Source organism: Dipteris shenzhenensis, chromosome 1 (assembly GCF_047967505.1).
Source record: "Dipteris shenzhenensis isolate YYH24624 ecotype China chromosome 1, Dip_SZ_1.0, whole genome shotgun sequence".
NCBI lineage: Eukaryota > Viridiplantae > Streptophyta > Polypodiopsida > Gleicheniales > Dipteridaceae > Dipteris > Dipteris shenzhenensis.
In genome coordinates this window covers 59,155,834-59,181,856 of record NC_141596.1, presented here as the reverse complement: position 1 = coordinate 59,181,856, position 26,023 = coordinate 59,155,834, and the positions used below count along the sequence as shown (strand labels likewise).

Genomic DNA, 26,023 nt, shown 5'->3' with positions numbered 1-26,023 from the left:
AGGGTTATCCGTAGATACCTTGTCAAGTTTAAGAATTGATGCCAAGTGGGTTGAGGAGGAATTCTTTACAGAATATCCTCAAGTTCTATAGTTGTATCAAGAAGCTTTTCAGTTGAGGACAACTGTTTAGAAGCCGAAGGGATGTCACCATTTGGGACTTCTCCTAAGAAAATAAAGGAATAATTCTTAAATAGGAATTGATTTTGGCCAAAGAAAGTCAAAGTGGTTAACCAAGAATAAGTATTATTGTTTTACTTTTGCATTGCATTAGTAAAAGAGAATTGTGGGGATGCCCACAAGGGACTAGAAATAGTCCAAGAACTAGAAGTGCTAGGCCAAGGCAAGGTCAAGAGGGGTCTAAATGTTGGGCCCAAGGGAAACCAATGTGTCATTGGGAAGGTGGGTTAGAGTTTTTAATTGTGTCATTGGTTATGGTGGGTTAGGACTTTAATGGAGGGGGGGGCAAATGTGCCACGTGGCACAAACCCTTGCACCCTTGTCTCCTCTCCCCTACATTGAACATTTGAGCAATTCTTTCAATTGTACAGATTTTGACGCCTCTTTCTTCTTCATCCCTTCATGCATTTCGAGGTCTATTGTTCTCTCTCTTCCTTGGCACGCGTCCCAAGGCACCTCCATTAAATGCTATGGGCTGTATAGATTGCAATAAATGCTGTGCAAGCTGTACGGACTCCATTAAATGCAGTACGGACCTGTTTTCCCTGCTTTACAAACTCATTGAATGCTCCTGTTGCTGTACGGATCTCTCATGTGCTGCACGGGCTGATTGGCACGCACTTTGAGATCTTTTGGAGGTGGATTAGCCCTTTTTCTCCTGTTTCTAGCCTCTGCACCCGTGAGCCTTGCTCTTCTTTCTCTTCTCAGCTTCCAGAATCTTTCTCTCTGATATTCTCTCTGATTTTTCCGTTGACTGGATTCCATTTCTGCACCTATGGGGGCTTGGACAGAGGATAGGTGCAAGGATAGAGCTTGCCCCTCTTCCACGGACAATGGGTACAGTCTTCTGACTTCCTATTTGGAATTCATTTGCCATTTTTGAAGTCGTTATTGCTTCTATTTGCTTCGAGGCTTTCTCTAGGCCATACAGGCTGTAACTAGACACCCAGCCCCAGAGGGTGTGCCTGGAAAGGTGCTAGAGGGACAGTGTATTACAGTTCTTATGGCTCGAGGCTGTTTGAGCATTTTCTGAGGATTGTGTTGTTGCATTATCACTTTTAGTGGGGTACAGTCAGTGTGGAATGCCTTAGCTTTGCCCTGGCAATTGGGTTCTAGCGACACTTGGAAATTGGATACATTTTGATGCCAAGTGTTGGCTTAGACAGTGGACTGCTAGCGTAGCAAAGTGCAAGGGTGAGCCCTTGATGTAATTGCACAATTGCCATTGCCCGAAGAAGTAAAAAAATACGAAAAGGGACGCCAGAGCATTTGGGGCCAACATGTGTCTTTGTGTTTGGGTTTTCTGAGCAGGGGCACTCTAGCCTCACCACAAGTGTGTTTAAAGTTTGTCTTTAAGTGGAATTCAACTAATGGAAGTGGCTGGAAATGTTGCAATTGGCTGTGAATGAAGTGAATGCTAAGTTAGTTAAGGTTTATTGCCCTTTAAATTTCTGAAGGCCGGTTTCAGCATCCATGCTGTATTGGAATGGGGGAAGCCGGTTCATCTGGATACCGTGACCGGCAAACCATGTGGATATACGTGCATACCATACTGCATCAGCGTCACTCTTTGCTAACTGTATGGATGACTCTAGTGCTAGTCTCAGTAATATTCAGCGAGGTAAGGCCCATACTCTGTGGAGGAAAGTCACTGTCTAGAAAAGGGCATCACCTGGAGAGGTTTCATGGCGAACTTTGCCTGCACTATTTGATGGGGGACCGAATCATCCTAGAACCCATAATCACCTGTAGCCGCTCAAATATCCTCCACTTTGTCTCGCTGAGAGGTTGCTCCCCTAGAAAGGTGTTGCATACATGGCAGTTGGTTTCACTAATGTGTAGAAAGCCGGCCCTTCGTCGGTGGGTCTTGTAAATGTTCCCGAAAGCACTACCTCTCTAGTCGAGCCAAATCTCGTTGTCCACGTGTGAGCCATGCTTTGGCTGCATGGATCATCTTGAAAATTGGCCCTGTGAAAATTGTCCCCAAGTATATGTAAGACTGCACTATCTCCACGGAAGTGAAACTATGTCAGTGCAGCACAGGGCGTGAGGTGTTGAAGATCATAACCTTGGTCTTCCCAAGTCTCTCTCTGCAAAACACCTCTAGGGCACAATGTTGGTAGTGCTCCAAGTGGATAGGAAGCCATGACAGAGAGTGTGATTAAATATCTACGCTAAAATCGGAGCTAGGACCTCGTGCCCATGTGCGAAATGCTTAGTCCGTAGGCCCTCATGATCCTCAGCTCTCCGGTATGGAGGAGGCAGAACGCGCCCCATACATTCTGTGCAATGAACAAAGTGACAATGGTGAGCTTGGCCATAGAGGACCTATCAGGTGGTATTTGCATCAGGATGTCATAGAGTGAGCTCGCATAAGTGTGCGAGACCCTTGGATCTGTGATGGGAATAGGCTCAAATAGAAGCCCTCATCCAATGGTAGGGTCCCTCCCTCGGTTGGATCACCTCCTCTATCTTGTGTGTGAGGAAAGCCCATCTCTTACGATGTGTCAGTTATCGTGAAATCCGTTGCGCTCGTCAGATGGCCCAAGGCTTGCTCACACGTGAGGTGGGATCTCATCTCTCTGCACTCGTCATCATACGAAGGATTATGAGGCATCGTCCCAACTGAAGGATCTAGTGGCTGTGTCCTGTACAACTGAGACGGGTTTCCAAGGCACGGATGACTTAAGCATCATCTCGAAGTACATCCGAGAGCTCACGAGTGAAGTGGCTCACGTAGACTTGGTCGAGAGCATGATTAAAATGGATGGGTATGGGGGTGGCTCTCCCTGTGGCTGGCATAGTAGGCGAGATGCTAAAAGACGATCAACGCCGAGCGTGGGGGGGAGGCACAATAAAGTCGTGTATCCGTGGTGCAAAGGCCAAGGGACCCATCAGATAATGCATTGTACTTGTCCCTCCTCCACCATGTGGGAAACAATTGATCCCGCCGGATGACGGCCATTTCTAAAGCCCGTTATATATAATTAAGTCATGGACTGCTCCTAGTTCAAGTAGATGTCGCCCGTACCATTTCGTGTGTGGTGCATCTGATGAGTGTCTAACTATACCGAGCTCTGTTGGATCTAGTTCCGGTACTGTGAGGGAGTCAGATTCAAGCCCACCTGCTTTCCCCTCCTCCCACTCCTCTTTCTTGGCCTTTTTTTCCTTCATTCTTCTTGTACTTTTCCTCCTTGCTTGTTGATCTCAGCCAGTGTCTTGTCCACATGTTCTCCAAACTGTCAATTTTTTCCATCAACACGAGGCATATCTTGTTAAAGCAGGTGAGTACGTTTGAGGTACCCTTATGAGCTGTCCCTGTGGAGAGGGCTGCCATAGCTGTTTCCAGTGCTTTCCCCAAATATCTTGTACACATCCTCATGTAGGCATTGTGCAAATTAGTCTTGAAAATCACTGCTAGTTGTGCAACAATTTTGTGACTTACATTCCTTTCTTGATTGCAATCTTGAAAATCTTGAAGTTCTTGATCTCTGTTTCTGATTTGCGAGTCCAGAGGCTTGCTGTAGCTGTCTTCTTGGTGTTTGCAGGTCCTCAAGCCCGGACAGGTGCTGTTTTGGTGTCGACAGCAAAGGGGGTGTGTTCGGGGCCCAAATGTGGCCCTGGCATTCAGATTTGGGGCCCTAGACAGGGCCTGGACTGCACCAGCAGCCAAGCTTGGCCTAAGCCGAGGCTATGGGCTGCCCAAGGCTGTTGTGCAGCCTGGTGCACATCCTGTGGCAGCAACAGCAGCATGGCAGGGACGTACGGGCCAGATAGGAGTCGCAGTACAGGGCGCCTGCCCTGTGAAGGTCGCGGACAAGGCGTGAGCAGGGTGGGATGTATGGAGCTGATGACGCAGTTGAAGATAGGGCTGAGGGGCTGAGGGCAGGAGCTGAGAAAGAAAGAAAAGAACAGGGCGGGAGCTGAGAAAGAAAGTTTATTAAAGTCTTCGGAAGACTGATGGGTCTATGAGATTGTGAAAAACTTGGTACAAAACGAGTTGTGAGGGTGGAGCTACTAAACGAGCATCCACGCCAATGTAGAATGCAAAATGATAGTACTAAGTACAACATAGTCATGTCAGTGGTCGACTACATATCAATCTCATCATCATCATCATTAGGACATCAGGGTGGATGAGGCAATGGAGGCATGGAATCGCTGATAGAGTGCTGTCGGCTGCTCACGGGTGCGGCCCCTGTGGTGTCTTCTAGCCATAGCTCTGTGTCAACCTCCTGCATGTCACATAATGTGCATGTGCACCTCTCCCTGGGTAGGCCCTCTGCTCTGCCGCTCTCGATACACAAAGTTTGTGTTAAGAGACCCGGAACTGCCCAATAGAGATCCTCAGTGAGTGGGGTAAGTGGATCTGCGTGTATGCTGGTGGGTCAATGAAACCCTCCTCTATGATGTGCAAGCAGTGATCTCTGCAAAAGTTGAGCTTCACTGGGAGTTCGCTCAGTCCCAACCAGGTCCGGAATGTGCCCAACCAGGTCCGGAATGTGTGTAGTTGTAAGAGATCCTCACGGATTACTTGGTTGACCTCGTGTGACAGGAGGGGAGAAAACGGAGTGTCCATATTGTACTGGAACAGAGGGAGTCTATCCATGTGGAGGGAGTCTATCCGTATGGGAACAGAGGGAGTCTATCCATGTGGAGCCCTAGTCGCTCAAACCATCTCTCTGTGCGTGCATACTAGGATCTCTGGTCCCCCCTTGCCGAAAGTGCCATAGAGGAGGACAATGCTAGCCAATGTAGTCTGCTGCGCCCAGAAGTGTAATCCCCGTACTCCCTGACTTGGTACAGATACATGATGACCTGAAATGCAGCATCCAGCTGTAATGGGGATGATCCAAACTCAGCCTGAATGATTTGGTGAGGGACGGACGGCTTATCGCGAATCATCCGTGATAGCATGAGAACCTGTAGCCGCTCCACATGAGCCCACTCTATCTCTGACAAGTCTGACCTCCAGCAAGGGCTGCCATACATTTCCGCTGGGCGGACCAAGGAGTCAAAAAGCAGCCCCTTGGTCCGTGGATCCTAAAAGTGCGAGCGAAAACACTGCCTCTCTAGTCTAGCCAATGAAGTGTATCCCCTGCCCAGGGGGGCCTGCATCGCGGGTCTCATAGTGAAGATGGGTTCGGAGAAGACAACCCCAACATATGTGTATGATGAAACTATCTCAACAGGTGACCCATCAAACGTGAACTGCTCCTGGTGCATGACGGCTTGAGATGTTTTGAAGATCATAGCCTTGGTTTTACCAAGGTTAACCTTCAAATCATGAGACACACAAAAAAACTATAGTGCGTCAAGGTATCTCTGGCCCCTTTGCTGAGGAAGACTAAAGTGCCACGTCATCGGCATATAGCAATATCTGGATTAGAGTGCCAGCAAGAGAGCATCCATCCCCCCCGTGTTTGCATCACTATCTTGAGCTCGTCAATGTAGAGGCCAAACAAGGTAGAAGTTAAAGGACACCCTTGTTTGATTCCAATAGTGCTCATGATCTCGTCTGTCCACCTAGACCTTGCTCGGAATCTATCTGAGACTCTTGTAAAGTGCCATGACAGTCCAAATGATCTCCTGGTCATAATCCAAATCCTGTAGGCATCGGAGGAGGCGGGCTCTCAAGACCGTATCAAATGCTTTGCAGAAATCCACAAAGCAACAGTAAACCCTCTGCTTCCATGCCCTCGCCTCCTCGATGATACACCTGAAGGCTGAGCGTGAGAATGTGATCCATGGTTCCATGATCCCGTCGGAATCCAGCCTGTCCTGTTGCTCTAAGTCCTCAACACTCTAAGCACTGATGCATAAATCTTGGACATGACATGTCCAATTATAATGCTCTTGTAATTCTATGGGCTCATGGAATCCATTGCCTTGTGGATGGGTGAAATAGTGTTAATGGTCCAAGTGGGTGGAAATCCCAAACAAACAACTTCATTAAAGAGCTTTGCTAAGATCGGGACTAGGAGGTTAATCCCATATGCAATGAACTTAGTGCATAGCCCCTTATGATCCTTCGCTCGGCCATTATGAAGTTTCATTACGACATCCTTCACCCCCCCTTAGTGAAGAGGATGCAGGATGTGGGACGTGGCATATGTGAGAGGTCCGGGACCATCCTTCTAGAAATCTCCGCCAAAAGTCCTTAGAGTTGTTACTAAACAAAATGTTCAATAGTTCCTCCTTGTTCCGGCGAACAAAATCTAGTTTCTTTCTACGTACCAGTTGACGATACCCGCGTAGCGTCTTTGGTTCGCTCGGAAGATTGTTTTTGGTTTCAAATATGAGCTGACGACATAAAGCCTTGCACTCATCATCGTACCAGCTATTACAAGGTACGATCCCGGGTAGTGGTGGATGGGTGGAGCAAGTGGTGTGTGAGGGAAAGCGTGAAGGACAGAGCCTCGTGTAGTGAGCTGGTGATCAAGGCAGCACAATCCTCTAATAGGACTATGAAGTCAATATAAGCGAGAAGTATGTACAGACGGCTCGAGTAAATAGGTGAGTGATCGCGGTCGAAGCATATGTCATGATAGGTGGAGTAAGAAGTTAGTGGGGTGGAAGGTGCTATGCAACGGGAAGTGAAAATACTAAAGAATAAGTAGGTATTATCAGCTTTTGGGGGAAGAGGTGCCACAGTAAAATAAGTGATGCAAGATGTGAAGGCAGGGGATCCCATGATGTAATCAACGACGCTAGAGCCTCTCTCATGTGGAAAGCATGTGAGACCACTTGAGGCTGGCCATCTATCAAGACCATTATAAATAATAAGCATCACTTGGCTATATCAAGATAGTGAAGCTGCCTGCATACTTTCAGGAGATATTTCTCCATCCTGGACTCTTGCTTGCTCTGTCAGGAAAGGATGTCCCCTGAGTGCTTTACTTTTTGCCATAGCCACTCATCCACTGCTTCAATATCTGGATCACCTCTTGGACACTGACCAGTTGCACGGTTTATGCATCCTGCTGAGATCCAATAGGGCCTGCCCATAAGATGTGACTGGACCTCGTTTGTCAGCTGAAACCTGTGGCATACCTGCTCCCTCAAGATCAATGTGTGGCAGTAGAATGGAATCATCCCTGAGGTCGAGGAGTGGTTCTTGGCAGGCACGCCTGTCCTCGCATTGAAGTCCCCAACTAGGAGGACTTCTCCGCGGCTAGAGAAGTCAACAAGGACTGATAAAGAGCGCAAATGGAGATGTCTCAGCCTTATCTCGAATATCTCTAGCAAAGTGGGAGGTCTCAGGAGGGAAGTAGCATACTGCAACAAACAGATCGCGGCTGTCCATGTGTCAGATCCGGATCCAAAGAAACTTGGAATGTGCATCTCTCTGCTCTATTGAAATGGTTCCCAAAAGGGTGAATCTGTAAAGAACTGCTAGTCCTCCTGACCCTCGTACTCCCCTTGTGTCCCTCGTCTCATCTCTGTAGGCTGACTCCCATGTGTATCCGCTGACTACTGGTAGTGGGTGCTCTGGACTCTGATGTGTCTCTGTGTAGAAGACTATGTCGCGACCTATATAGTATTCCGGGAAGTCCTTAGTTTTGACCATAAGGTTGTTAGAATTATAGAATAATTCAGCAATGACCAGTGTAATTTAATAAGCTTGTTAGGGGCACTTTTCCCTCTTTAAGAGGTTTTTGCCCCTAACCGCAGTTAGTTCACTAACTATGGTTAGTGACTACTAAGGTTTTGTCACTAGGACAAAACCTTATCTCTCACTCTTTCAGTTGTACTCTTACACTCTTCTATTGCAACCAAGCTATCAAGCTTTCAGCTCTCAAGCTCACTCTCTTGCTCTCTCTCTCTCTCCAAGACTTTCATTTGGTATCAGAGCCAGGTTGAGCTCTTGCCTCCAGCCCATGCTCCTGCTGCTACATCTGTCCGTACAGCTCGAAGCAATCCAAAGAGTGTCCGTACAGTCAGTATGATTGTACGAAATTTGTACCTGCACGTACCTTCCGCTGGCAGTTTATTCATACCTGCCGTACAGGAAGTCCAGCGGGCACGTACCTGCGCCGACGACTGTATGATTTCCCTGTTGTACCTGTTGCGTCATCGCCATACGTACCAACACACATGCAATCAGTTCGCCGTACTGCTTGTACCTGCCGTACCTACCCGTACTGTACCTGCAGCAGCGTCGTACCAGCCTTACCTACGCTGCCCGTACCACCATTGGCCGTGCATCTGTACGGTTCTTACTCCAAGTGTGTGAACCTGGCCATACAGGTTGTACTTGCGCACAAGCTCTTCCTTGCAGGTGAAACTTGCAGGTGATCTTTGGCAGGCACATTTTGCAGATAACCATTGTTTGGCTTAGTTTTTGGGAGCACATTTGGGGCATTCTGTTTGTTGCAGACATTGCAATCAATTTGCAGTTGTTGAAGAAATTTGGGGCTGCACTTGGAGCAAACATTGCAGATTTGGTCTGAAATTTGGGGCTTTTGCAGACAGAGCGCAATTCTTGCAACATTTGGGGCTTTTGATCAATTTCCCCCTTTTTGGTTGCAATTTCGGGCCTATTTTGGGGCTTTTGTGTTGGGAGAGCAATTTTGGAGATTTCAGTTCATACTGCCTTTCTTGAAGTGTTTTGCAGCACTTTTGGCAGATTCTGGAGAGTTTTTGATGCTTGGACAGATTTCTGACAGTGCAAGTACAGAAATCTGAGTTGCATTTACAGCCAGTGCTTGGCTGTATTTTTTGGGAGTTGTGCATTTCATTCCTAGTAAGGGAATTCAGTCTTGTATCTGCTAAAATCTCTTTCTCAGATATGGCCCAGCAAAATCAGAATGATTTCCAATTCGGTGGTCTTTCACAGGAAGACAAGTTGGATGGTACCAACTACTCCCTCTGGAGTTTTATGGTATGCAATATTCTGATTTCTCGCAATTTATGGGATTATGTGAATGGGGGTGAGATCCGACCAACAGGTATGGCACCTAATACCCCTCCTCAGCAAGGAGGTGAAAGAGGTCGTGCACAGGGTGCAGCTGCAGAACAAGTTGTTGGTGCAGCTATAGCCACTACTCCAGAGCAGAAGAGATGGGATTCACGGGATGCCTTAGCTTTGTCATGCATCTCTCTTTCAGTGGAAAGATTTATCATTCCGCATATCTGGTCGTGTAAGACCTCGAAGGCAACGTGGGATATCTTAGAAAGCATGTATGCAGCCCGGAATGATGCAAGTGTATCTTTCTTGAAAAGAGAGTTAAGTAATACACATATGGAAGAGGGTCCATGTCAGTCCACCTCACAAAGCTACGGGATCTCAGAGAGCAATTATTGAGCATAGATGAGATTATTCCTGATTCAGAGATGATTACCACCACTCTGAATTCTCTTGCTGAGTCTTATCTCAGCTTTCATACCTCGCTGAACTTATCATTGAGGGGGGGTGCAAATCCTCTCACTTTTCATGAGTTGATAGGACTTTTGCTTCAGGAAGAGCAGACCAGGAAAAACTTGGCTTCACGTTCAGGTGAACAAGCTATGCTCTCAAAGTTCAAGTCAAAAACAAAGGGACAGGCTAAGACATCAGTAAATGTCTTCCAGTGGGTCAGGACAGCCTTCACAAAAGGCTAAAAAGGATGCAAGGAAGCCCAAGAAGAAGGGTTTTTGTCATTACTACAAAAAGCCAGGTCATCACATTGCAGAATGCAGGAAAAGGCTTGCAAAAGAGAAGAAAAACAGCTCCGGCATGGCTGTTTCAGATTCAGCTCCTCATGCATCCGACAGTGGGGATGCTGCAGCCAACTTTGTTGGACAGGATTATGCCTTTTTATCTTGCATTTCAGATTCTAGGCTGGCTGCTCTAGATGCTCGGGATAGTACAGCCACTTGTAATGATGATACATATGCTTTTTTGACTTGCAGTTATGACTCTTCTACGGATGCATCTGCTTTCAGTGTCAATGAAACACTGAATACTTGGTATTTTGACAGCGGTGCATCCAAGCATATCACTTCTAGGAAGTGTCTCTTTATCCCCTTGCATCCACCTCCCGTTGGTAAGACGGTCACTTGTGCCAATAACTCGTCATATTCAGTACGTGGCACAGGAGAAGTTGAGCTTACTGCCATTGATGGCTCAGTTTTCAGACTTTCAGATGTCTTATATGTGCCTGGTATCACCAAGAATCTTCTTTCAGTGTCCACTCTTAATAGGGCTGGATTTCAGGTCATCTTTGAGGATGACAAATGTGCTGTCCGAGACAGGGAAAGTGATTATGCCTTGAGATTATTTGGTACTCTACTGCGTGGGCTTTTTCAGCTTGATCTTTTTGAGAAAAGAGCAGCCCATGCTCTTGCAGTTTCTACTCCTGCTGCTGCCATGCAGAATGCAGAATTATGGCATGCCCGATATGGCCACATGCATTACAACAGCTTGATGACACTTCAGAAGCACTCTATGGTTGATGCATTGCCACCTCTTGAGATACCTCCTCCACATGCCTGTGAAGGGTGCATTTTATGCAAGATGCATAGATGTCCCTTCAAAAAGGATGGTTCAGTTAAAGCTGTACGCAAATTACAGCTTATACACAATGATGTCTGTGGTCCCATGAGGACTCCATCATTGGGTGGTCATCTCTACTTTGTTACTTTTATTGATGATTACTCCAATTTCACTTGGGTCTTTGGGCTGAAGCGCAAATCAGAAGTGTTCATGGTGTTTAAACACTTTTTAGCCATGGTTGAAAATGAAACCGGACTCAAGATACAGACATTGCACACAGATCGAGGTGGGGAATACTTGTCTGCAGATTTTGATGCTTTTCTGAAAGGCAAGGGTATTGTGCATCAGCTCACAGTGAGGCTGACCCCTCAACAAAATGGCAAAGCTGAGAGGAAAAATAGAACTCTTATGGAGATGGACATCTAGATGTATGTGTAGGAATATAAAAGCAAGATCTAGAAACTAGAAAACTAGAAATAATAACAAGATTGAAAGACTAAGAAGTACCTTGAGAAGAGTGTAGACAAGACACAAGCTAGATAGATTGCAATGATGTGACCCATGAATATATGGGCCAAAGTACAAGACAGAGAGCAAGAGTGCTTATGGGATAATTGTAGAGGTGCCACATGGCACACACTCAAGACACAAAGACTAGACTAGACTAGACAAATGTAGACAAGGGAAATAGTACACTTAGTGTGCACTTATCTCCAACACCCTCCTTAAGTGGACACTAGGAGTAAGACAGAAAGACAAGACTAGAAGACAGACATAAAGACTGATAGACCGAGAGACAAGACAGAAGACATGACAGACAAAGATCCTGAGACACCCCTCCTCAAGTGATATCCTCATATGGGTCCACAAGGGTAGGGACAAGATGGATCTAAAACAAAACACAGTCAGATTGATAGACAAGTAGACAGACAGACAAGACTAGATAGACAGAAGACTGACTGTAGACAAACAGATAGACCTCGGAGACATTCCCTTCTCAGGTCCAAAAGCAGAATGAGTAAGACACTAGAACCCCTTGACCTACATCATCGGTGGTCAAAGTGGTAGACAAGAAATATGAAGTAATCAGAAAGCCCACTTCTCATCATATGAGGAAGGAACAGCAAGATCTGTGATGGAGATGTTGCAGCAACATGGGCTGAGGTAGATGCAGGGGCTGATGGAGAGGATTTGGAGTAGCAGTCCTTCTCTCGGTGATTATCACGGCCACAAATGGTGCATGGATGAGCCTTGAAACAGTCCTTCTCCATATGATTAGTTTTGCCACAATGGGTGCAAGGCTTTCTTACCTTAGAACTTCCTTTCTTTGCTAAAAATGCAGTGTCAGTTACCTTTCGTTGTTAAGTTCTTTCTTCTTCTTGGAGAGCATTGATGATACCTTCAAGAGAAGGATTATTGTGATACTTGAAGGTAGTGACAAGAGTAGCATAGGTGTCAGGTAAGCTTTTGAGAAGCACAACAATAGCAATATCTTCGGAGATGGGGGACTTCACTGATGCAAGCTGAACCATTAGACTGCGAAGATAATTGACATGAGAGGCTATAGTAGCTCCCTCCTGCATATGTAGATCAAAGAATGAGTTCATAAGTGCAATCTTAGATTTTTTAGATCGGGATCCAAAGAGGGTATCCAAAGTGATCCATGCTTGAGAAGCACACTGTATGTCGGAGATGTGATGAATGTAATCATCTCCAAGACCGAGCAAGATGATAGCATAGGCTTTGTCGTTCTTGGCAGTGGGAACATAAGTGACAACTTGCTCAATGTCGGAATCTTCGGGAGCAGCACGGTGAACAACGTCCCAAAGACCTTCTTTCATAAGATGGGACTTGATTTTGATTTGCCAAGTATGAAAGTTGGACCCATTGAATTTGTCGATAGACATGAGAGAATGAGTGGAAGAGGCCATGTGGGAAGGTCTTACCTCTTGCTAAGATGCAAGGGCAGTGTCTATCCCCTTACAAGATTGCAGACATAAATGAAAGAAGAGATCCAAGAAGCCGGCTCGCTCACCACTTGTCAAGGCCATAGCATGTGACAGCCCATCGAAGCATGAGGAACTAGCAAAAAGGATTGCTCAGCAAACTGAAAGAGGCAATGCACAGTACCTTAATCCCAGGCAGAGGCAGAGGCGCAGAAAGGGGCGCGGTCCAGGAGGTGCAGGCAGCGCAAGCTTCAAAGCAATGCCGTAGGGAAGACGTGGGCAGCTCTCAGGCGATTTCCGTGCAGTCACGAACAGATGACGCAGATCTCCGTGAAGATGGCGCAGATCTCCGTGAAGATGGCGCAGATCACGAACAGCAGCTGTTGGAGAGGTGCAGCCTGTTGAAAGAGGTGAGCGTACAGATCTGGCAGAGAGCAGAACTGCACAGCAATGGCGCACAGATTTGGCAGAGATGGCGCACAGATTTGGCAGAGATGGCGCGTTTGAGCGCAGCAGATCTGGCAGCGCAATGGCGTGCAGATCTGGCGCGCAGATCTGGCAGAGAGAAGCGGTGGCGCAGAGAGTGGAAGGGCAGACAGGAGCAGCCCGTTTCGGAGATGATGGCGACCAGCTGAGCGGGGCAGAAATCTGAGAAGAGGCGGCTCCTTCAGCTCACGAGATCGGGGTAGAAGCAGAGGATAGCTGGGAGAGGTGGGGCTATGGCTACAGCAGACTGAGGAGAGAGAAGAGGGATCTACATGGCTCTGATACCATGTAGGAATATAAAAGCAAGATCTAGAAACTAGAAAACTAGAAATAATAACAAGATTGAAAGACAAAGAAGTACCTTGAGAAGAGTGTAGACAAGACACAAGTTAGATAGATTGCAATGATGTGACCCATGAATATATGGGCCAAAGTACAAGACATAGAGTAAGAGTGCTTATGGGATAATTGTAGAGGTGCCACATGGCACACACTCAAGACACAAAGACTAGACTAGACTATACAAATGTAGACAAGGGAAATAGTATACTTAGTGTGCACTTATCTCCAATAGTATGCTGAAAAGCAAACACATGCCTCACAAATTCTGGCTTGAAGGTCTGATGTGTGTCAACTACATTTTAAATCGGGCTCCCACTAAGGCTTTGAAAACAAAAACTCCCTATGAGGTTTGGAATGGGAGAAAGCCTTCTGTGGATCATTTCCGAGTCTTTGAATGCCTTGCATATGCTCATGTGCGAGTTGAATTTAGGCACAAGTTGTCAGATAAGGCAATTAAGTGCATATTTGTTGGGTATAGTGCAGAAAGCAAGGGGTACCGTCTCTACAATCCTGCTACACGCAAGATCATTGTCAGTAGAGATGTGATATTTGTAGAAGATTCAGCTCACACTCAGGCTGAATTTCATATGCCTTCTTCTTCAGAGGATGTTTTTGAGGGGTTACTACCCATTGCTTTGGGTTCCCCTGCTGATATTTCTGATGCAAATCAGAATTTACAGCCACCTCCCGATGCTCCAGTTCAGCCACAAGATGTCTTGCCACCTCCACAGGCAGTGGAACAGGTGGTTCAGCAAGAAATTGCAGACATACATGCAGCAAAAACAGTCCCAAACTGGCTGTTACAGACTCTCAGAGAGAGTAAGATTGATGCTCCATTACCTGGCAGGACTCGCAGTGCAGCAAGGCACATGGAAGGTGCTAATTCAGTGGAATCAGCATATGTAGGTACTCTTCTCGATGAGGAGGAGCCTGCAACATTTGAAGAAGCAAAGGACAATGTGCATTGGATGAATGCCATGCATGATGAGTTGCAGTCCATTAAGAAAAATCAGACTTGGGATGCTGTAGACTTGCCACCAGGTAAACATGCCATTGGCACACGATGGGTTTTCAAGGTGAAACGGAAAACAGATGACTCCATTGACAGATACAAGGCAAGGCTGGTTGCTAAAGGCTATGCTCAGAAAAAGGGCATAGATTATGAGGAGACTTTTGCTCCTACATCCCGAATGACCACCATCTGATCTGTTATTGCAATGGCTGCACATTTTGAGTGGAATGTTCATCAGTTGGACATAAAAACAGCCTTCTTAAATGGAGACTTGCTGGAAGAGGTTTATGTCAAACAACCTTCACAGCAAATGCACTTCAGGTATGCAAGCTAAACAAAGCTTTGTATGGGCTGAAACAGGCCCCTCATGCATGGTATGCCAAGATTCATGCCTTTTTGACCAGCAAGGGGATGCACAACAGTCCTACTGAGAGCACCCTCTACATCAAGATGGATGGGGGGGAAATATTAGTCATCCTTCTTTATGTCGATGACTTACTGCTCACGGGGTCCAATGAAGATAAAATTGCAGATTTCAAAGCTGATTTGCAGACCAACTTTGACATGTCAGATTTGGGGCTGCTTCACTTTTATTTGGGGATCCAGTTCTCTCAAGAGAGACGTGGCACTATTATGTCTTAGTCCAAGTATGTGCAGAAACTCGTGGACATATTTAACATGCATGATTGTAAGCCCATAGCCACTCCCATGGAGCCGGGGCTGAAACTCACAATGCATGATGCAAGAGAATTAGTTGATGCCACATTTTATAGTCAGGCTGTTGGATGCCTTATATATCTCTGCAACACTAGACCTGATATTCAGTTTGCAGTATCTCAGGTGAGCAGGTACATGCACAGCCCAAAAACTATGCATTGGCAGGCAGTTAAGTGCATCTTCTGTTATTTGCAGGGCACGAAGTCTTTTGGCTTGTTATTTCCCAGGGGGGGTGACTTGCAGATGCATGCCTACAGTGATTCAGATTGGGCTGGTGATTATGACACTAGGCAGTCCACTAGTGGCAATTGTTTCTTTTTGGGTAAATCTTGCATTTCCTGGGTGAGCAAGAAACAATCTACAGTGGCTACCTCATCATGTGAAGCTGAGTACAGGGCAGCTTTCACAGCAACAGTTGAATGTGTCTAGCTGCGACGTCTATTTGCTGATCTTCATCTGTCATTGGAGGGTCCTTCTCCAATTCTCACTAATAGTCAGAGTGCCATTGCAGTGGCAAAGAATCCAGTGTTTCATGCTCGCACGAAGCACATTGAGATTCACTATCACTACGTTAGAGAGAAGTTGCATGCAGGAGAGATCAATATGATCTTTGTGTCAACACATGACAACGTTGCATATATTTTCACCAAAGCACTACCACGTGAAAAGTTTGAGTCATTTCGCAGTGCCCTGAACTTATATCCGTTTGGTGATTGATCAGCCTTGTACATGACATTGGCACTGCAGGGGGGTGTTAGAATTATAGATATAATTCAGCAGTGACCAATGTAATTTAATAAGCTTGTTAGGGGCACTTTTCCCTCTTTAAGAGGTTTTTCCCCCTAACCGCAGTTAGTTCACTAACTATGGTTAGTGACTACTAAGGTTTTGTCACTAGGACAAAACCTTGTCTCTCACTCTTTCAGTTGTACTCTTACACTCTTCTATTGCAACCAAGCTATCAAGCTTTCAACTCTCAAGCTCACTCTCTTGCTCTCTCTCTCTCTCTCCAAGACTTTCAAAGGTACCATTACAGTTCCGAATGGTGCAGGATAGGGTCTCGGAGATCTGAGTCTCATAGACCCCGTCTCCCTATGGGGGAGGGGGGGGGGGGCTGATACCTGACGGGGGCCTGTAAGAAGTCGCCCATCTCGTACTACTACCCACTTTCCATCCTTACGTGCTTGATCCTGCTGCTGCAATAGGGAGCGCCTCTCCTCAACTTGTAGGGGGGTGAGGTCCTCATCCATGGAGATCACTGGCTAATCTCGCAGGACTGACCTTAGGGGTTGAGGGAGGGGCTGAGAGAGAGAGAGAGAGAGAGAGAGAGAGAGAGAGAGAGAGAGTTGTGAACATGATTTAAACAACTAAGAGGGAGTAAGAAGCTCAAGATTGTACTCTGTTGAATTATTTATTGCATTAAGCGTTGGACTTGTCGAAGAGCTTTTCTATACATTGCTATACAAGTGCTGTATCCGAAGTTTGTATCAAATTGCCCTTGTTGGTTTGTTGTAGGTGGGCGATGTGTGCTGAAAATGGATCATCATTGTGTTTGGGTTGTCAACTGTGTTGGAGCTTGCAACTATAAGTTCTTCCTATTGTTCATGGTAAGAATATATTTTATGTTTTTCTTTGCAATAACAGATTTGAGGCTGAGTTACACAACAGCTTTTTTTTTGCTCTCGATCCCTTATTTGACAAGTATGCCCATTGGTCTTGAAAAATCTCGGTTTAATGTATCTTGAATTGTTATCTTTCCATTTTGGCTTTTGTTTTTGGTGGTTTTAACTTGGAGTTGATAACAACCTCCATCCTAGCACAAGCCTGCAAATTTTTGAAAAAAACTCCAAGAATAGGTAGTGTTTTGTGAACATTGACTATACCATGACTCTAGTCGAGGATGCTCTCCTATATGGTTATGTCTACTCTGTTTTCAATTTCTTACCTTTTATGTCTTTTTGCTGAAAAAACAGTGCTGATTATATTACTTCGAAAACAAGATACATGAGGTCAGCTTTGCAACTGACGGGACTGCGTTCACAAATCGGACGCAGCCCAAAAAGGAAACAAAAAAGTAAAGCTCTCTCTCACGGAGGGATCAGGCGAGTGTGAATGAACAGCCAGAGAGGTGGTGAATAGCGCCACTGAAGGCCCTGCGAAGTATGCTCGAAGAAGAGGCCCTGTGTGTCCCAATCACGGAGGAAGCGTCTCCGCTTCTCCCGGCCAGCCCGGGAGTCACCCTGTATCTGGTCCCATTGGCCTCTGAGGGTGTGTATAATCTCACTCCAGATGTCAGTCATGACCTGGGCAGTCGATAGGGAGGTGCCACCGAGGATCTGCGCGCAGCGCGAGGTCCAGATGTGCCATCCTGTGATACTGCTAATAATCTCCCAGACTGGTTGCCTCTCCTGAGAACCTGTGTCAGCCTCTGCCAGGTGCGGCGGAATGCTCTCGAGTGGCCCCCACGTCCCCTGTGTGATAAGAAACGTGGGGTCCTGCGGATATGCCTCAAACAAGCGATGGAAACCAGGTGCGGTGCTGCACCAGCAGAACGCGCCCCAAGTAATCATACCTAACTCCGGTGCTGCGCGAGTAAGGATCCCGAAGGTCCACCTCCACACTTCCTGGGCACGAGTGCAGCTCCACAGGCAGTGTTTTGGTGACTCCTCGTCCTCATGACAGATCTGGCAGCGTCCATCGTGACCCACGTGTCGCAACCAGCTCCCCACTGGAAGACCTTTGTGGGCGAGAAGCCAAAGGAAGTAGGAGATCTTCCGCGGTCGCCAGCTCTCCCACAAGGCCTTCCAGAAGGCCTGCAAAAATAACCTGGAGATACCCTGAGCATACCAACTGGGCCGTTGGGTGGGCGGGCAGCTCTGCATCCTCCCGAGAACTCTCCTGCCCAATGTCGTGCTGTAGGCGAAGAAAGAGGTCGGCCCCTGACCTGTCATAATCTCTGGCCATCTCCACTCTCCTGGGTCCCAATCAAGCTCTGACAAGGCCCGCCCCTCCCAGAGCCATAGTCGCCATAACTGCAGCTGATCCTGCACTATACTGGGGCACTATACTGGGGTCGGTCCGCCAAACCTTCCCCACGAGGCCTACGACCCGAACCCTCTGCCATGGGAGTAATGGGTCGATGAGCACATCCTCTCTCCTGAGTCGGCCGTCCCCCGTAACCGCGAAAAAGGAAACCGAAGTGTCGTCCATCCGACCTGCAACCACCAGTGGGATGCCACGGGGGGTGAACTGTCCCAGCCAACGGTCATCACCAGGCATGAGGGTCTGAATCTCGGGTGGGACCAACCAACCAGCTGTAATTGCTCCGTCTATCTCCGTGCGTCTCACCTGAGCTCCACGGGCACCTCCAGCTGCGACTGCTAGAGCAGCGGTATCCAAGTGTCTGTACATGTCCCTCCAAACTCGAAGGGACCGGGCTGGCCCCCGCATCCAGCCGTCCCACCTGATGTGTGATCTCTCCCCCAGCTGAAGGCCTTCGGCATCTCTGACCTGGTCATTCCAGATGAGCGGCTGGCGATCGATCTCTTCCTAACAGCTAGGAGGGGACCGAATGAGACTGAGGCGGAGCCGCCTCCAAACCATGAGAAGGCTACGAACGAGTGGGGAGCGGGGCAGAGTGAGCGGGGCAGAAGTGAAGATCCACCTGAGGGACGGTAGCCACTCTCCACCTCGGCGCAGGACACAAGAACCGACCCCCTGCTGAAGTAACATCTTCCACGTTTGCCCCCCGGGGGTCAAACCGCGGATAACTAACTTGCCCAGTAGGGCGGACTCTGAAGCTCAGGATCGATGACCCCCAGGCCACCCTCAGCCTGCGGAAGAATGACTATCTGCCAGGCAACCCTGGCTCTGGTATCTCTGAGACCGTCCCCCCCAGACCACAAGAAGTTCCGGACCAACCTCCTAAGTTGTGCCACGCTGGATCTCGAGAAACACCAACAAGAAGCCACATACCATGCCGTGGCTAGGAGAACCTGGTTGACTACAAGAGCACGACCTGCGAGAGAGAGCTTAGCAATGCTCCAGAAAGCCAGGTTCCGTCGAATGGAATCTAGCACCGGGAGAAACTGCTGAGCTGGCGTGATATCCAGGCCGACGTGAAAGCCGAGGTATCTAGCTGTGTGTCCCGCGGGATCCACCTGAAACCCAAAAACCTCCCCCACTGTGAGCACGCCCCGGGATTTGTGAGAAAACCAACTGATTTGTTCCAGTTGATTTTTGCACCGGCTGCCGAGCAGAAGACCTCTAGGGCCAGCCTCACCCTCTCCAGCATCATCTCATCATCCTGAACATACAGTGCTGTGTCATCTGCATACTCCGAATCCAGGAGCTCCGTGTCCTCCCTGATGGGAAGGCGAACACCCTGAATCCCGGTCGACCTCGCCCGAAGGTAGTATGTCATGGCCTCGGCGAAGAAGAGGAACAGGTAAGGAGCAAGGGGGCAACCCTGACGCACTGATCTCTCCAAACGAAATCGCTCTCCCATCCTGCCGCCGATGATGACCCTGCTGGAAGCCGTCTTGTATAAAGCTGAAATACCCTGTATCCATCCTGCTGGGAACCCTAGTCGCTCCAGAGTACCCTCCAGGAAGGACCAGTCCACTCGATCGTAGGCCTTCTCAAAGTCGAGAAGTAGGATGGCTAAATGTGATCCGCTGTGCTGAGCCCACTCCGCCGCCTCTGAGAAAGTGAAGACATTATCCAGGATACTGCGGTCCTGGACAAAGCCTGTCTGAGTGTCATGAATGAGGTCAGGAAGTAGAGGCCAAACTCTGGCGCTAATCATCTTGGCAAGGATTTTGTAGGCAGTGGAGAGGAGAGTGATCGGGCGCCACTGACGGATCTCCTGTCGATCTCCTCCCTTCGGGAGGAGGCAAATCAGTCCCGAGGAGAGGCTCTCTGGCATATATCCGTTGCTGAAAATCCTCTGGAGAGCTGCTAGGAGGGGCTGATGGATCTGATCCCAGAAGGAGGTGAAGAAAGCGCGAGATAGCCCATCCTCGCCAGGGCATTTTTGCCCATCGATGGCCATCAAGGCCTCCAACATCTCGTCAGTAGTGAACGGTGCCAACGTCGCCTGCATGCTGGGCTAAACCAGGGCTGGAATATGCCTCCACACCTCCTCGCGGGGACGTCGAGTGCGAGGGGCAAGCTGCTCCTGCTAGAAAAGGGTCCTGTAGAAATCGGTAGCCAACCCCAAGACCTCACCCGGATCAGTAACGATGTGCCCCTCCGCTGTCCTCAGACTCCGTAGCTGATCACCTGCTGCTCTCTGGCCATGCGTCCTGAAGAACTCCCTGCACATCCGGTCGCCCTTCCGAGCCCAGAATGAGAGGGAGGCGTGATAGGAAAACTCTGAACGGCGCTGGAGAGTCTCCTCAAGAAGGGCTCTGGCTCGAAGGGCCTGGATCCGAAGCTCCTCCGAGCCCGGGGTTGCCTGCTGGAATGGAAGCGAGGTCCCTACGAAGAGCTCTCTCTCTACCCCACCACTCCTGTCGAACCTGAAGGGCTGCGAGCTGGCAAATCTGGCTAGACTCCGGCAAAGCCTGCGCCACCGAATCAACCAGATCCACGCACTCGCCCCAATCTCTGTCCCAAAGGCTACCGATACTACTGCGCAAGTCCTCCCTCAAGAAGATGGAGTCGGGGATCCGACACGAACGGGGAGGGAGGGACTGAGCTGCCGAATCTAATGATAAGAGCACAGGTGCGTGGTCGGAAAGTGTCGTCCCTGGCGCTATACCCGCCTGACTGCCTCTGCTGATGGCCCAATCACTGGCATAAAATCTATCCAGTCTCTCTAGGAGTCTGCCTCCTTCCCTGCGGAAGCCCCACGAGAAGTCCAAGCTCCCGTGCCAACGGCGGAAGGACGGGTCTCTCCAGCTGTCCCTACCTCTTGTCGCGAAGATAAAGGAGTCCCAAGCGGACTGCTCTGCCTGAGCCATACCTGTAAACTCTGGTCCTCTGCCCTACTGGTCCTCCAAGGTCTCCAGATTGTTGAAGTCACCTCCAACAATCCAGGAATCCATGTCTGGGAGAATCCCTGTAAGTGTCCTCCAGAAGGTGGCTCTGCATCGGAGGTCTGTGGGAGCATAGATGTTGAGGATCCCTATTTTGGAACCCTCCAACTCTAGGCCTACCCAAAGGGCACGGCCTGAAATCAACGTACCATGACCAAAAACTCCCTGGGCTAACTGCTCGCACACGGAAGTACAGACACCGCCACTCCTCCCCTGTGCGCCGATCGAGGGCTCCCAATAAGTGTGAGAGCGTCCAGGGAGAATCTTCCCACAGCTACGGGAATGAGCCATAGAAAGCTTGTGCTCCTGGAGCAGAAGTATATCCAAGCGACCAATCACTGCTGGCTGAAGTTCTTGTCTCAAGATGAGCTTCCTAGGACCACGGGTGCCAGAAGAATGAAACCCGTTCACATTCCAGGAGACAAGGTGTAGGCTCATGGTGAGGACTGGTAGGCTGCGAACAACTGTCTGCTCGCGGCAGATGTCGATGAAGAAGCTGACATGTCGGAATGGAGGCGCTGACGCTTATGAGAGGGTTTGGAGGGGGAGGCGGGATCGTCCTGCCCGTTCTTCAACACCTTTAGCAAAGGCGTAAGGCCTTTAGTACCATGAACAAATGCTTTCTCGAGCCAACTCGAGATCTCTGAAGTAGTCATCCCGTAGAAGGCTCGGAGTTTCTGGGGGGTCCAGGCTCTGACATCCTGGGGTAGGGGCCACGACAGAGGAGGCCTGAGGATCACAATCAATCTGAAGCGTTTGGCGGCGCAACGCCACCGCAGGCGCACGTCACCCTCGGACCACTGAGTCTCGAGAAGCTGTCCACCGGACGGGCCTATCCAGGAGCAAACCTGAGCGTGCGTCTGCTCTCTGAGAGCCTCCCAGACCGAGTCGTCTGTCCAAGTCTCGGTGCCGCGTCGCTGAGGAATGTGAAAGCAAAGCTAGGGCCATCCCTCGGGGCCAAGGCTGCGATCTTCCCATCCGCCCCTTTACGGAGCAGGAAGATACTGATGTCGAGACAAGCAGGAAAGGTCCCAAGGTCGGCCACATCCAAGTAGTCCCAGGGGCCAGATCTGTAGAAGTCGCGAGGAAGCTCTCTCTCCTGAAGCTGAGGCCCACCAGAGTCTGCAACTGAGGGGCTAGCAGACAGGGAAGACTGCTCCAGTGGTGGTGTAGATTCAGGGTGACCTGCCTGTGGAGGGGAAGGGGGAGGTGGCTGGGGGGTGGGCAACTCAGACTCCACGGAGGCGACTAGCGGGGGGGGTGGAGGAGGGGGAGTGGGGGCTGCCCACGGCTGAGGAACCATCGGTACAGCTGACACTGCAGGAGAGCTGAGAGAGGCGGGGGGGGGATGGGGTTGCACCTGGGACTGGGGCGGAGAAGGAAGAGGAGGAGACTGAAGAGGAGGAGGCGAGGGCTGAAGCTGCGGGTCGGGAAGAGGGGGGTGCGCCTGGGGAAGGGGCTGGGACTGAGTGGAAGGGGGCTGGGGAGCGGAAGAGAGGGGGACCTGAGGCTGTAGAGGGCGGGCAACCGTCGAAGAAGAAGCTCTCCCAGGACCCTGGGGCGGCTGCCTGTCAGGTCTCTCAGGCGCTGTTGCAAGTTGGGTAACCTCTGCCTCCTTGCCTTTTTCGGAAATCTTCTTATTCTTTCCTCTTTTCCTTCTGACCTCAGTCCAACCGCCAGCTATCTCTGGACCGGACTCCGGCTGCCTCTGCTCCTCCTGACGTGGCTGCCTGGAGGGGGGGGGAGGGGGCGGGGGGGGGCCGAGAGGAACTGGAGAATCGTGGACAAATAGCAGCCAGGTGCCCGAAGCCGTGACACCTCAGGCACTGGCCTGGCTGTCCTGTGACTACCATGCTCTGGGTAATGCTGCCGGCATCTGTCACGATCTCAATCACTGCAGGGAGAGACGCAGGGTCCGCCACAGCCACACGGACTTGAGGGGCTCCTGCCGTAGTAACCGCGTCAGCGAAAGTGTCATGCATAACCCAGCCAAAGTGGGAGCCCAGGTCCCTGACAATCGGCCGCAGCTCAGCAGCAAGGCCTGGAAAAACTAGCGTCAAAATCCGCTGCACTGAATCCACGGTACCAAGGGACTATCATAATGATCTTTCCATCCACAGATGTGGGGGAACTAGCAATCAGGTTGCTCGCCGCTTTTGCAGTAGAGAGTTTAAGCCAGAAGATGCCTCTTCCCATAAGGGCCACCTCCTCAATGTGGCTGTCCTCTAGCATGAGAGTGGACTGGAGCCAGTCCCTGATGGCTGATCTGGAGGGGGAATGTCCAATGACTCTGCCATAGACAGAGGTAAGGGCAAAGTCATTGGCAACCTCCTGTACCCGAGACGATTGTTGCTCTGTCAAGATAACGCGGTAGGCATCTGGAGAGGGAGGGTCCGACTGGGCCTCCGGTTCCGGGCAGGGAGCCGCCATACCACCAAGACAAACTGCGAGACCTCCGATGAAGAAGAGGCTGCCACCCAAAAAAGGGGGGGGGTAGACGAGGGGGGTGGAGCCTGGGTGTGATGAAGAAGGGTGAGGCGAAACGGGACGAAGCGAGTCGGGTGGGGGAAGCGGAGGCGCAGGCGGGGGCGGAGGCGGAGGGCGGAGGCGGGAGTGGAGGCGGGGGGTGAAGGTGAGGGGGAGGGATGGCGTTGGAAGCGAGGGCGGGAGGCCGGGAGGCGGAGGGGGGGGTGGAGAGCCGGGGTGGGGGCGGAATGGCGGGGGGGAAAGGCGGGGGGGGCGGGGCGGAATGGCGGGGGGGTGGAGAGCGGGGGTGGGGGCGGAATGGCGGGGGGGGCGGAATGGCGGGGGGGAATGGCGAGAATGGCGGGGGGGCGGGGCGGGGGGGCGGGATGGTGGGGGCGGGGTGGAATGGCAGGGGGCGGGGCGGAAGGGCGGGAGGGGCGAGGGGGCGGGGCAGAAGGGCGGGAGGGGCGAGGGGCGGGCGGGCGGGGAGCGAGGGGCGAGGGGGGGCGGGGGAGAGCGCAGCGAGGGGGGCGAGGGGCGAGGGGGGGCGGGTGGAGAACGAGGCGAGGGGGAGGCGTAGCGAGACGAGGGCGGGTGGGGAGCGAAGCGAGGGGCGGGGGAGGGCGTAGCGAGGGAGAGAGGTGAGGCGGAGAGGCGAGGCAGGGGGGGCGGAGGGCGCAGCGAGGGGGTGAGACGGGCGGTGGGGGGGTGAGGCGAGGGGCGGCAAGGGTCGAGGGTGGAGAGGCGAGGGGGTGAGGGCGGCCGAGGCGGGGGTGAGCAAGGGGAGGTAGAGGCTGCGGGAGGGAGGGAGAGGGCTCGCAGGAGCTTCTTCAGTAAAAAAAGCTTCGAGTTGATTCTTTTTATGTCTTTTGATAAATTGTTCTAAGCAAGACTGCACATGTATGATAAAGTTCAGTCTTTCAAGGTCTTCTAAATGTCAATCTATTGTCATGTTTCAAGGGGCATCGATGTAACCTTTGTTAAGTGTACCTATAGAATAGGAGAAGGGGGATAATATATAGAAAAGTAGCTATAGAATCATTCTAGTGAAGATGATCTTTTTCCGTTGAAAAAATAGCAAGGTAGGAATATCTACACTTATTTGGACATTTAGGGGGGCTTATTTCCTGCTTGCAGGATGCTACTGAGTGCCAGGTGGGAAGGCCTGAAGGCAGCAATGGAAAGGCTTTCAAAGACCTACCAACTAGGGGACTCTTCAAGGTGCATTTTAAAATTGAGGAGTGCATTTCCCTATGCATGAATATGCTGGACACTCAATTGGACCTGCAGGAAGCCTTGCAAAAGGAGAATTCATGGAAAGACAGTCAGTCCATGCATGGATAAGCTGGACACTCAATTGGACATGAAGGAAGCCTTGAAAAAGGGGAGCGATGCTTTGACGAAGTCAATGGATGAGCAAGCCTCATGCATTAAGTCTTTGACCTAGAGTTCAAGAGCTCTGCCATGGAGCTACTGATGGGACGGATTCTGATGCTTTGGGAGCCTTCAAATCTGAAAATGCAGCCTTGAAAATGAGCTTGGAAGAGTATACCGAAGATCCCTAATTATGGACACAAGTATTGCAAGGGCACAAATCTAAGAAAGTCATCCAGCAGTCTTGATGAGGAGAGCAGAAGGCAAATAAAGCCCTCAATATTAAGATGGTGGAGGTGAGAGAAGATGCAGTCAGTCCTCTACATGCATGAGAAGTCATTGAGAAGGCATGGAGAGTGAAAAGGATGACACACGTGAAAAGCCATTGAGCATCAAATGTAAGCATGTCAAGGCAAGACAAGATGTCCTCATGAAGAGGGCAAGTTTGAAATGGATTCCAATCTTGATCATTGAAGATCTCACACTTGCAGATTGAGCAACAAAAAGACGGCATTAGGAAGGTGATGGAGGCAAGGAAAAAGGGCGAATGGGCAGTGTACAAGGACGGAAGAGTCATCATTCAGGAACATCAATCCCCACCCACATTCAAAATAGGTGGACACAGCTTGTGGGACCACTAGTGCTTTGTCTTTTGGCTTCTGAAACGGTAATGGATCTTATGTTTCTCACCAGGCAACTTTGGTGAGACTGTTTGGGGGAAAGATCTCATAGTATATTCTGAGAAACAACAAAGCCCAGAGAGGGTTCTACCTTTAGTACATTGATACACATGGTTGTCCACATATTGCACTGAGACTCGCAGAGGAGTGCTTGGACGAGGGGGTGTGGCAGTTTTTTTGTGCTCACACCTTGAGGCATACGTCACGGTCATAGGCACGGATGAGCATGCCTGATGCATGTGGATTTGACTGACGAGGCATATATATGCTTTGCAACATGCTACTTTCCACCACCACCCTCTGAT

At 49.9% G+C, this 26,023-nt stretch overlaps 1 protein-coding gene across 3 annotated transcripts in view; it reads left to right on the top strand.

Annotated features, from left to right (window-relative positions):
- LOC147906121 (putative protein S-acyltransferase 14) overlaps window positions 1-26,023 on the top strand; it is a 63,415-nt gene that overhangs the window by 18,108 nt on the left and 19,284 nt on the right. For all 3 annotated transcript variants that reach the window (XM_087383264.1, XM_087383259.1, XM_087383256.1), the window contains one exon: window positions 16,673-16,764. In XM_087383264.1, the coding sequence (XP_087239390.1) occupies window positions 16,673-16,764 (92 nt within the window). The remainder of the gene's footprint in view (window positions 1-16,672; window positions 16,765-26,023) is intronic.